The sequence below is a fragment of the Panicum hallii genome, chromosome 5 (assembly GCF_002211085.1).
Source record: "Panicum hallii strain FIL2 chromosome 5, PHallii_v3.1, whole genome shotgun sequence".
Lineage (NCBI taxonomy): Eukaryota > Viridiplantae > Streptophyta > Magnoliopsida > Poales > Poaceae > Panicum > Panicum hallii.
The window spans coordinates 10,944,089-10,956,685 of NC_038046.1; the positions used below are offsets into that span (position 1 = coordinate 10,944,089).

General features: G+C 52.4%; 1 protein-coding gene across 3 annotated transcripts; it reads right to left on the reverse strand.

The window, feature by feature from the left end:
- Window positions 1-3,802: 3,802 nt before the first annotated feature.
- LOC112891704 (alliin lyase-like) lies at window positions 3,803-6,811 on the reverse strand. Of its 3 annotated transcripts, none has more exons than XM_025958632.1 (6): window positions 6,652-6,811; window positions 6,131-6,533; window positions 5,298-5,598; window positions 4,876-5,174; window positions 4,482-4,768; window positions 3,803-4,376 (listed from the first exon to the last, which is right to left on the reverse strand). In XM_025958632.1, the coding sequence occupies exons 1-6, from the start codon at window positions 6,779-6,781 to the stop codon at window positions 4,150-4,152; spliced, it is 1,647 nt and encodes a 548-aa protein (XP_025814417.1). In that variant the 5' UTR covers window positions 6,782-6,811; the 3' UTR covers window positions 3,803-4,149. The 3 variants fall into 3 exon arrangements, with proteins under 3 accessions (XP_025814417.1, XP_025814418.1, XP_025814419.1); XM_025958633.1 differs by having other exon boundaries at window positions 6,131-6,524; window positions 6,652-6,810; XM_025958634.1 differs by lacking the exon at window positions 6,652-6,811 and having other exon boundaries at window positions 6,131-6,549.
- Window positions 6,812-12,597: the final 5,786 nt, after the last annotated feature.

Here is a 12,597-nt window from a genome sequence, read left to right on the forward strand (position 1 = left end):
AGAGGGTGGAGATCCTGAGCCTGAAATATATTTCTTCAATGCTTAGAGATAGTCACATATGATTCAATTAAATTAATTAAAAATAATTCTACGTACCCTAAATTGTTTTACCCAACCCTTGACGAGGCCAGACGCGTCAGGTACGTCCACAAAATGTAGCGGGTTCACTGAATCAAACCGCTCCTGAAGCTCCGCCCTCCAGGTAGGTGGCACGGCAACCGGACCAACAACTTGACCTGCAATGGGAAGCCCGAGCAGGTACGACATGTCCTGCAGCGTGGGGGCCATCTCCCCACACGGCAAGTGGAACGTGTGCGTCTCCGGACGCCACCTGTCCGCCAACGCCGCAAGTAGAGAGCGGTCCAGCTGCATCCGCTTCTTGGCGCCACCGTCTTGGCCGTCGCCAGCCTGAAGCATACGTGCGAGTGGCAGCAAACCAGCCGCACGTAACCTGTATATTTTGCATTGTGGTTACAACTGTCGTACAAGCTATACATTCATTCCGTAAAAAAATACAAAGTATCACCTGTCAAGCCAGCGGTCATCCAGGTGCAACAACTCCATTGCTACATGAGGGCACAACTCGTGAGGCTGCTGCCCCTCCACCGCTGCCATGTACGACCTGTGCCGTTCGTCGGTGTTCGCGTCAAGGAGCTCCGGTGTCTGCGCCATATCTACATGAAAAATATAACTACCTGTTGTCGGCCAAAACCCACTGACGGGCAGTGACAGGCAACACGAGGAGCCGGGAGGCTTCCGGGACGACTGGTGGGCCCCGGTCTCTCGGTCAACGGCCCAGTGATCTGGCGCGCACCCTAACTTGAAGTCGCTAGGCGTGCCACCTGATCCTGCACGTGATCAGGAAGGTGTGACGTGTCAAACTCCTGCGTGCACAAACATGTGTAAAGATTAGTCCGAGTCGTGGTCGGCTCATTATCTCCTCCCCAGTATCGGCTATAGAGAGCCGATTGCATCAATACCGGATCGGATCTTTGCAACAGGCAACATGCAACGTGTATATATATATATATATTTAAATAAGCCTTGCTTCATAAATATCAATTTAATCCAACCCACGATAACTAAGCCCTCACTGCACGATCGGAACATACTACACGTGATTGAGCCTAACAGATACACGAAAGCATCGGAACAAACAATCTAAACAGAGATTAAAGAAACAACCGAAAAGCCGATTCCTAGAGCAACCCTGTTCTAGCTACAAGCCGATACTAACGCGTCCTGTCGGAACATTCAACTCGTTTGCAAGGCCTAATCATGCACATATCGAACCAAGCTTCCAAATAAATAGAAACTAGCTATAACAGATCGGATCTACTGATAAACACGAAACAAGATACAATCATCGCATTCGTAATCGAACATGATGATTAAGCACACGAGAGCAACGAACAAAGCGTGATTAAGATGCAAAAGAATAACATCACTCTATGCGTGCTAGGATAACTAATGCCACTCGCCATGTACAAGGCTTCAGAACGAGCAACATATGAACAAACGAGCAAGGGTAATGCTACCCCGATCACGCAAAGCATGATCGGGGCCGCATGGCACTTACCCGATGAAAACCCTAAAACAGGGGAGGCGATGCGCCGAGAGTTGTTGATGAATGATTCTGTCCTTCTTGTTTATTCATAGTACATATTTATAGTCCGTAGACTTGTCCTCTTTAACTAACCCTAACCAAACACGACACGAATCTTGACTGCCTATATCTAAATTACACGGCCTTTCTGGCCTCATTCTCCTGTACAGGGTCCAATTCGCAAGTTTATCGTGATTGCCTTCCAAGCCCATCTTGCTCCATGGCCCACTTCTGGTCCGGTCAGATTATGGCGATAACACTACCCTAAGACATATTTCTACAAACAATTAAAAATACTAAAAACTATTCAAAATATAACTACCCTAAGAAATATTGCTAAAAACTATTGAAAATACTAAAAACTATTCAAAATATAACTACCCTAAGAAATATTGCTAAAAACTATTCAAAATATAACTACCCTAAGAAATATATCTAAAAACTATTGAAAATACTAAAAACTATTTAAAATAGAACTACCTTAAGAAATATTGCTAAAAACTATTGAAAATACTAAAAACTATTTAAAATATAACTATCTAAGAAATATATCTAAAAACTATTGAAAATACTAAAAACTATTTAAAATAGAACTACCCTAACAAATATTTCTAAAATCTATTAAAAATACTGAAAACTATTCAAAATATAACTACCCTAAGAAATATATCTAAAAACTATTGAAAATACTAAAAATTATTTAAAATAGAACTACCCTAACAAATATTTCTAAAATCTATTGAAGATACTGAAAACTATTCAAAATATAACTACCCAAAAAAATATATCTAAAAACTATTGAAATTACTAAAAATAATTCATAATATAACTACCCTAAGAAATATATTAAAAAACTATTGAAAATACTAAAAACTATTTAAAATAGAACTACCTTAACAAATATTTCTAAAAGCTATTGAAAATACTTAAAACTATTCAAAATATAACAACCCTAACAAATATTCCTAAAAACAATTGATAATTATACGACTGGAACGAGAATATACCTCCAAACCGACGTGTGAACAGGGTTTCGCCGCTTCCTCTCCTCTCTTCCTCTACTCCCTTTCTTTTTTTCTAGATTTTGGCTGAATAATCTGAGAATTTGGGGGTGGGTGGGGGCTTAAATAGTGGGGGGGGGGGACGTCCCGCCTGTTGGGAGGGCAGGATGCCCCTCCGGGTAACCTCCCGCCCGTTGGGAGGGTGGGATGCCCCTCGGGGGACCTCCCGCCCGTTGGACGGGTGGGATGCCGCCTCAGGGGCCTCTTCGCGAATAAGAAAAGTTTCTTATTCGCGAAGAGGCACTCGGGAGGGGCCTGGGAAATATTTTATGACCTCCCGCTCGTTGGATGGGCGGGAGGTCTCCGGCCCCATGTCTCCCGCCCGTTGATCGGACGGGAGGCACCCATTTTTCAAATATTTCCAAACCGGCACCCCTTTTCCTAATTTAATTTTTTTAAACCCCTTTTTTTAAAAAAATCCCAGACCATCCCCGTGCCGTGCTTGGTCCACTCCCTTGGCCCGTGGGCCGGCACAACCTGATTAACCTCCCACACCTTTCCCTTCCCTTCCCTTCCTAATGTTCCTCACGCTTTCACCTTCCTCACGCGCCGCCTCCTCTTCTTTCCTCTCGTCGCGCCCTCCCTTTTCCTCGCGTCGCCGCCTCCTCCCCTTCCCTCGCGCCGTGCTCTCCTCCCCTTCTTGCAACGTGGCTTCCTCCTCCGCTTCGCGCCACCCCCTCCTCGCTTTCCCGCACCATTGCTAGCATCGCCCCTCCCGGTGCTGCGTCAGCAGCTTCCTCCTCCCCTCCCCGCGCATAGCCGGCGCCGGCGCGCCGCTCCCTCCTCCCCTCCCCGCGCCATAGTTGCCCGGCGTCGCGCCTGCCCGCTCTGCGCCTGCGTCCATCGCCGTTCCTACCGGGCTAGTTGGGGATTTAACGGGCCAATCGGGTCGACGGGTCGGCACGACATGGGTAAAACTCCCTCTCGTGACGTGCTGGAGCCAAAAGCTCAGCCTATGGGCGGACACGACACGGCTCATTTAATAAGCGATGTCTAGTCGGGCCGTGCCGGGTGGCCCGTTTTACCATCTATAGATACTGATACGTAGGCGCAAGATGCTGCCGAAAAGCTAAACCGAAACAGTATTGATTTTCGCATGCAAGCGCAGATCCTAAGTTATTTTTACAAAGTTCAATTATTCATGCATTTTTTTAGAAAATATTTGTAGCCAATCCATTACTACCGACCTGTGTTCCATACACTACACAACATACACATATTTTTCTTTCCTATATTAACACGACCTAATGATCTGAGCAGTGACAACAATCAACCCGTAGCTGATCATCTCTTGTACTTTTTTTTACAGTCATGCCCAGCTATTCCGGCAAGCTCATCCCTGGGAAACAATCAACTTCTAGTTGACCGTTCAAGTAATTTTGTAGAACAATCATCAGCGCCTAGCTGATCATTTCCGGTATTAACTGTATTTTACCATGCCCATTCCGTCCGGAACCAATTAAACTCCTGCCGTTATTACCATCACATGGAGCTGGAACCGGGAGCATCGCCATTCTTCTCGGCATCGACAAGATCTGTGACCCTCTCCATGAGCACTTCGAAGTCATCGTCCGTCTTGAGGAGACTGATCCTCGTGTAGCGGCTGCCGGCCTCGTTCCCGACGCCCGTGCGCGTGATGATCTTCGCCTTCAGCAGCGCCTCATGGCAGTCTTCGTCTTCCTCCCTCTCGCACTTCACCCACGCGTAGGCTGTCCACCGACACCGAGCACAGTAACGAACAGCTGGTTAAGTAATAAGGCGGTGGTGTCGATCATGGAGTTGCGATGTCTATCAAAAGGTCAGACGCTCATCACCTGGCGAGGGCTCTCTGACCCGCTTGAAGTAGGTGCAGTACTCGGGAACCATCTTCTGCAGCGAGATGCGGCGGGACCGCGACACGGCGGCGCTCAGCCGGCGCCACCTGTTCCTCATCACCTCGTGCCCGAAGGCGAAGATGTCCTCCTCGCCGTGCAGGTTTGCCAGCATCGCCTTCACGATCCCCAGCATCCGTAGCTGGGTGTCCCGGGACGCGCCCATGACGCTGTTCTGCACGTACTCGTACGCCTTCTTGGCAACCTTCTCGTCCCTGATCAGCGCCCACCTATGTACGAAGAAGTGCAAGCGGGCACGAGACCGATGCGTTATTCTGAACGCCGACGGCGTTTGTACGTGCACACGACGACCGAGACGCGACTACGCCGCACGTACCCGAATCTGCTGCCGGCATGGCCGGAGGGCTTGGACATGGTGAACATCATGACGTCCTCGTCGGACGGCGCCGGGATGTGGGTGAAGTGCGGCCAGTAGTAGGCGTGGTCGAAGATGGCCGCGGCCGACGAGCCGCCGAGGACGGGCCTCTGGAGCTGGGCGTCCGGGTTGTTGGGCGACGTGACGAACTCGATGAAGCCGCCGTCGGTGGAGCTCCGTGACGCGTTGCCCCATTGAGCCGTGGTCCCGCCCCACTTGTACTCGCGGCCGTCGAACATCTTCGTCTGTGTTCTGTACGTCTGCACAATCGTTCAATAGTACAAACGGTGACTTGTTTGTTGACCCCATCTCGGATTCGTTTAAAGGACACTGTTAAGCTACGTGCGGTGTACTGAAACTTGAAAGAGAAGCTAGCAGCTGACCGGGTAGTACGGCGCGGTGGCGACCACACGGGCCGGCGGCGAGGCGGCGTTGGCGTCGGGGGAGAGCGCGTACACGAGCGCGTTGATGAGCTGCACGGAGCCGGCGGCGAAGACCACGTGCTTGCCGTCGGCGACGGCGTTGCCGACGGCCCTGTGCAGGCGCCGGATCTGCCGCTCGAGCTCGACGGACTGGAACATGCCGTCGGTGGCGGTGTAGCTCATGCGGTGCCACCCGGAGACCACCACGGCGCTGGCCGCCGCGTGCCGCCGCCAGTACGGCTCCAGGAACAGCGGGTTCCCGCTGCACCACCAATCATTATTGGACACACGGCCGGCGGCGTCAGCAGGGCCAGGAGTAGGCACGGGAAGCGTCATGGTTCGCGATGAGGCCAAGCACGAACGCAACACGAAAGGAGTAGGACCGGAATTAGGCAGGGAAACATAGCGCGCGCATGGCCGCGGCGTGCGGGGTGAGGTGGTGAGTTGACAGAACGAAAACAACCGCCCACCTACGCCCGCGGCCCCGCTCTACTTGCTACTAGTTGCTAGTTGCCGTGCATGCTTGGACAAGTAACCATGGAGCAGTAAATGGTAGTAGCACGGTGCATTATATTGGAAATCGACGAGTTTTAGAGTTGATATGAGTATAATCATCTGCTCATCTCTAGGGCGGAGCTAGGATTACTTGCCAACGCTGGGCCTTCAATTGTGGCAGTTGCAAACGCCTACTACTACTAGGTCGCCAAGACGACATGGAAAGGCGCAGGCCAAGCACACATGGAGAACATCATCAAAGCTACAGAGTACAGGCTACAGACAGACTGATCGCGTACCTGTCGGCGTCGGCGGTGCAGCCGGGCGTCCGGAGGGAGCAGTCCGGCCCGCCGAAGCAGGCGTTGCACTCGCACCCGGGGCGCCCGTCCTCGCCGGCGACGCCGTCGATGAACGCCTGCCCGTGGCCCGAGCAGTCGACGGCGGCCACCGCCTCGGCCTCCCTGGCCGCCTGCAGCGCCCAGCTCAGCCCGCAGGTGCCCCCGCCGCCGCCGCTTCCGGCCAGCAGCCGCGACGGCGGCAGGAAGTGGCGCGCGAGGAAGATCGCGTTGAGGAGCAGCGACGAGCAGAGGAGCGCGAGGAGGCCGAGATCGGCAGGTCGTCGGCGGCTCGCCTGCTGCCGCCCTCCGCCACCACCAGCGGCCGGCTCCATTTTGACTGGACGTGTCTCTCTAGCTGTGCGCTCTGAAAAGACTGTCTATAAAATTGTGCCGCGTGCTAGTTGTGATAATATACTACAATTAGCAGGGTCGGACGCCGCAACCACTCAAATAATTGCCTGTAAAATTTAACGGTGACCCACCTTTCTTTTCAAGAGATTCGATCTGACACGGAAATCGAAATTGTGCCGGTACGTCCACCCGAAAGCTATACATGCAGCAATCTTTTGGCAACAGCAGGCGGCCGTAATGTTTGCCATGCCGGTCATCCATGGTGCTCCTCGCGATGGTACTCTGGCACCCCAACCAGTCGCCGGTCCGGTACTATTTGGCCATTTGCTCATTTCCAACGAGGAGTCGGTGTCGCGCGAGAAAGCCAGTTTCGACTACCTTGGGTGGTGAAACGGCTCCTTGCCTCCGTGGGGCCCAGCGCCCGGACCCGTCGAGAACGGGGAATCACGCAGTGACGATGCGTGCGTTCGCGTGCAGCACTGCAGATGCAGGAAGATTCTCCTCCACTCCGTCGACATCCCATGGAAAGGGCTTCGCGCGGGAGCGCGAGAGATTCCCGCGGATTCTTCTCATCGCTCGGTGGTCCAGCGTACCTGTACCGCCGGCGCCGTCCCCATAGACGAAAGAATCGCCTTCGGTTGGGCATTGGCGAAGCTTCCGCAATCGGGTCGCTGTCACCGCTAGCGCCTCTCGTCCTCCTAATTTTTGTTTTTACCGTTTGCATTCATCGAGGCGGAGAAGCGACGCCGTGCTGTGATTGGGCTTCGTTGTGATGCGGCCCTTACATGTCAGCCAACCTTTCTTTTCTACGACCCAGCTCAAGCCCGGCTTCCTTTCGTTTTTTCAGCCATCCCATATATACACCTCCTTCCGCAGCCCACGGACTGGCCCAAAAGGAACCTTCTAACGGCCTGCTGGCCTTTTGGGAAGCTCTAGTAGGCCTAATCTTCTACGAGGCTCACTTTCACTTTCACTCCACATTATCCTAGAGAGCAGCAGCAGCAGCATTTTCAGTTCATGCTCCGTCTCCTTCTGTAGTTCTGTCCCTGCTCCGGTTCTCGTCAGATGTATCGATTTTGTTTTGTTTTTTTTTGTGTAGCCATATCACCGTATCAGACGATGACCTTTTAACCCCTGATGCCACTCCGATCATGCATAGCACGTACGCCACTACTGCAGAGTGCTGCGCCGTTGAAGCTTCTTCATCGCGTTCAGTTTCATTCAGTGACCTTCTACGCTAAGCGCCGGGGGCCGGTGCTCTCCACAGCTATGTATCACCGATACGCGATACGGGTACAGCAGTATCGGTACGGCGATATAGCGATATGAGTTTAAAAAGCGACACAGTGATAGCATAGAGAGAATATCGGAATATCGAAGTATTGGATACGCAGGTATCGGATACGGATACGGCTGGGTCAGTGAAGTGTCGGTGATTCATAGAGCTCCAGACTTCTGCAGTCGCTCTCAGCTCTCATCGGTGCACCGTGCTGTTCAGTTCAGATTCAGACCCGGTGTGCAGTGGATCTGTGGATGGAATAATGGATGGATGGCACACCCGCAAGATCTCGCTGGCGCTGGCAGTGATCAGCAGTGCCGCCTCAGTCGCTGCGGTTCTTGTCGCGAGGATTCTTCAGCAGGCGAAGAAAGGGGTTTCTCAACGCCTTTTAACATTCCCGCCGTGAGTGCTTTTAACCGCTAGTGGCAACAAAGATCGTCAGCGGCTTATGCCGGAAGATCATCAGCGGCGAGGTCGATGCAGCTGGTTCTCTAACCAAAAGGCAAGCTTCATTTCAGCCATTTCATTCGTCCGTTATGTAGCTATAGACGAATCAGAATACTCGGCTTTTATATATCCTTGCCCCGACATTATTTCAGGTTATAAAAATGGGTCCATTACTTATGGAAACTTCTTCTAGATAGGCACCAATACCATACCATCTGTCGATCCGGCAAAATATCATATCTGCTCGTACTGATGAAAAAAGCAGCGGTGAGAAGAGCGCTTCTGGCTTCAGCAGAATCCCAGTGTGGGTGGCAAGTGGCGACATGGCTGGTGCAGAGGCGGTCAAGGCCGGGACCATCCATTCTCGGCTATGTGCCATGCGGCGACGGTTACGAGCTTCCCCCTTTTTGATGGCGCAGGAGATTTTGCGAAAAGCCAAACCGCTGAGATCATGAGAACAATATGCAGGCTTTTAGCCATGTAGGCGTTGACCCGCAGTGCAATTGTGTTATGTTTTTTGCGTGCCTTCTGTTTCAAGAAAGCTTTCATCACTCCTAACTTTTTTTTTGAAGGCTCCTAACTTTGCACGATCGAGGGACGCGAAGGGGTTTCGAGGCCTAACCTACACTAGACGTCGGGACCGGGAGCGACGCGGGTTCAGTTGTGTTCATACTCACCCACCGCTCACCTCTTCTGACTGTTCGTCACCTCTGACTTCGGGGCCTCTACGAAGCAGCAACTTGCCATGATCTGCTAAAAGACCGTAGGTCTCGCTGTCGCAATCAGCGATCAGCAGACAGCAGTAGCTCGTCTACTCATTCGCTGCGGAGCTGGGAAGAAGATAGGTGCAGATCGATGGCTTTCTTGGTTCGAGATTTTTTTTTTCATTTGCTCTGAATTTTTTTCGGCAGGTCAAGAGAAACCGTTGTGTTCTCGCCGCTTTTGACTATTGACTATTTTTTAAAAAAAATTCACTTTTTTGACATTCCGCTGAGCAATTAACTACGGATAAGTTGCTCATGTGCCATAGATTAAATTAATAGACGCGGTGGAAGAATCATCGAAGATGATACCTCAGCCCTTGCTAACGTTCAAAAAAGGGGAAGCAAATAATTTCCAAAGCCCAGAACATTTGCGGCAGGTCACTGATCTCAGACCAGAGCGGCAACTTTCGTTCAGTTGCTTCGTTCATCGCACCTGCCATGTTCTCCCTATGGCTCTGCAAATCAGAATAATCTCTCTGCTTTATCCTTCGCCCGATGTTGTAAACAAAATTTATAAACGGTCGGGGTCGATCGATGTTCTAGAAGCAGCACATTATCTCGTGTGCGATCCTTGTTCTGTGTTCTTACTTGGGCCCTGCTGCTCCAATTCTTGTTCGATGTGTCAGATTTTCTCTTTTTTCTTTTTAAGCTGTCGACGAACGAACTTTAGCATGCGATGCCAGTCCAATCGTCCAACCCCAGCGTCACCATCGCTGCTACTGTTGAAGCTTCTTCGTCGCTTTCAGCGCGCCTGGTGACGCTTTCCGGTCGCTCTCAATCCTGCACTCCACTGTTCAGAGACGCGCGCGTAGTGGACACTGGACAGAGACCTTGTCGTGATACGCAAAAGATCGCAGCCACTTCCGAGGAGGTGTGCGCATGAATTTGTCTGCAGGTGTAGAAACACCGGTGGTTAATCTCTCTTGGTTTTTGGCGTTCCCGCGACGAGGCATTTTCAGCCGCTCGGTGCCACATCCGATGAGAAATTTGGTACTGAACTCACTTGTTATTACCAGTAGACATGGGGTGAAGGAATATGCCAGCACGATGCCTTCGGTCCTAGCTTAACTACCGGTCTCCAGCCTACAAGGCTACAAAGCCCGACACCTTTTATGGCAAAAAGAATATAAATGTAAACAAAACTTGGATGCGGTAGGTTCTCTGACCGAACGAGAGGCGCCTGCTCTTTCAGTCACTCCATTTCGTTCGACCCTCCGGCCACCATCTTGCATTGTTGCGACCGAATCACAACACTCAGCTTTATGCCTCCCCCGATATCTTGCAGATTATAAAACCGAACGGGATCCATGGCCTATCGCAACTTCTCCTACGGCGGCATAATTCGGGGAGGGACCATCGATCTCGATCCGCTGGAAAAGCAGCGGTGCCGAGCGCAGCTTGAGCGGCATCCGGTGGCCAGTGGGAGTGTGGCTCTGCCGGCAAGTGGCACCATGGCTGGTGCCGAGACGGTCGGTCAGAAGATCACCCGTGCTCTGTGTCTGTGAAGCGGCGACGGCTATGTGTGTGCACATGTCAGCGCAGATAACGAATCTGATCTCTCATTTTTCTTTTCCCGATGTTCTCTGTGTCTGTGCACCTGGCTTGAGGCTAGGGCTAGCAGCCAACGTAGGGGGGAGATGGTGAGACGAGCCTGTAGGCGTGTTCTCCATGCAGGTGTTGACCTCAAAACTTTCGTCGGAGAATCCCTGCTTTCTCATTCGGACAAATCAGAAAATCTCTACTAGTACCATCGAGCGGTATTCGTAATTCCCGGTGGCAGCGGTGCAGAGAACTGAGAGTAGTCATCTAGAAGGAGCAGAGAATGGTTTGCTGCACGATGCGCTCTCAGTCTGCACGGTAGCCTCCCTAGAAAACCTCGTAGTATGCCGCACCGCTCTCACCTTCGCTGCCTATTTGGTCCGCGCTGGTGCTTATCCACCTGCTCGTCGTCACCTCTGACTTTTGTACCGAGCACCAGCTGCTCGAGCCTGACCAACGTTTCGTAGGCTTGTGCCGCGGCCGAGGCACGCTGGCTGCCGACCTTGGGTGCTGCTGCTGCTGCTTGTGGTCTGTGTTTGGGAAGCAGCACCCAGCCCGACGCAGGATTAGTTTCGCGTGCAGAGAGCAGCAGAGCCGGGGAGCTAGCTGCCAGAGAGCCGGGGAGTTGACTCGGCGGTCCGCGTCGGCGGCGACACGCCCGCCCGGCACGCCGATCTTTTTCCCGCAGTTAGACGTCGAGTGGCCCCGAACGAGCACACCGGCCACGGCGATTTAAGTCGCCACCTGCACGTTCTCCGTAGCGTTAACAGTTCCCCAGGGAAAGCGACGGAATGTATCCTGCTGTCGGCCCGTTTCCTTTTCCTCTCGAGAACTCATCGATGGTGTCAGCTCAGGAAAAGGAAGCCATTGATGATGTGACTGGGCATGCTACTCTCTTCGGGTGGGCGGTGCTCTCTGTCTGTCCTCTTCTACGGTCGTCTCACCGGCAGGCGGGCCATGCACGTGGGCGAGTGCAAGTGTACCACATGGGGCTGGAGAGAGAGGCCGTCCAGCCGCGAAAAATCAAAGACGGGCCTCGCTCCTTGTTCATCATTTAGTGCTCTGCGCTGCTGCACAGGCGACGCCAAGAGAGTTCATTTTTCTTTTACAAGGATGCCAGAAGATCGGATCACCATCACCAGAATATAATGTCTCGGCCATTGCCTCTCGTTCTCCCTCGATGAACACACGAAACACGCGCGGCGTCGTGTGGATGTAAACAGAGCTTCAGAGTGTCATCAAGTGGTAAGCAGTGGTAGTAGGCGGTAGTGCCGGTCGGTCGTGCGGAGCAGCAACTCGTGAAGCTCTTTTGCTGCTCGATCTGCGTGGACACCCCGAGCACGCACTTGCTCCTCTAGTCGTCTGGCAGCTAGCAAAGCCTCGAACCGTCGCGTAGTGGTGGTGCTGGTTGGTAGTGGTTGGTAAAGCTCTCTGCGCCCCCGCGGGGCGTGATCAAAGTGTGCTGGAACATGTCGTCTTAGATTACCACCGCTACTACGTCATCCGGGGGCCCAAAAGTCAAGTGTGTGTGACAAATTTCAAACAATTCATGCTAGAGTAGCGCCTGGTCCCCATGTGGCCCATACCAAGTCCATGGTCAATGTTGACCATGTGCTTATTTATATATATAAATATTTTCATATGGATAAGGTTGCCAGACATGAGGTGGGTTTGACGAAGCACACTTTCCATTTTTCTTTCTGCTACTTTCCTGCATAGTAATAGCAGTGCTCAGATATATAAGCGTGCTGGTTCCCACTTGAGAAATGCGCGCGAGATATATCGGCAATCGGCCAGCTTCTATTAGAGCTCGTATCAAGCTCGGTTAGAGACGCATGATCGTCGATCTACTCGCGCATGCGCACGGCCCGGACGCTGTCGTGGCGGCCCGCGGGAGGGACGTGTCCGGGTGCTCCGCGTGCCCGGCGCGGGCCACAGAGTTGTCGCGGCCCCCACCCCTCCGCACGGGATCTGGTGCGGCCGACGATCGCCGTACAGCTGGCCGCTGCTCATAGGACGACGGCTCGCCGGCCCGTTCCGTCGTCCGG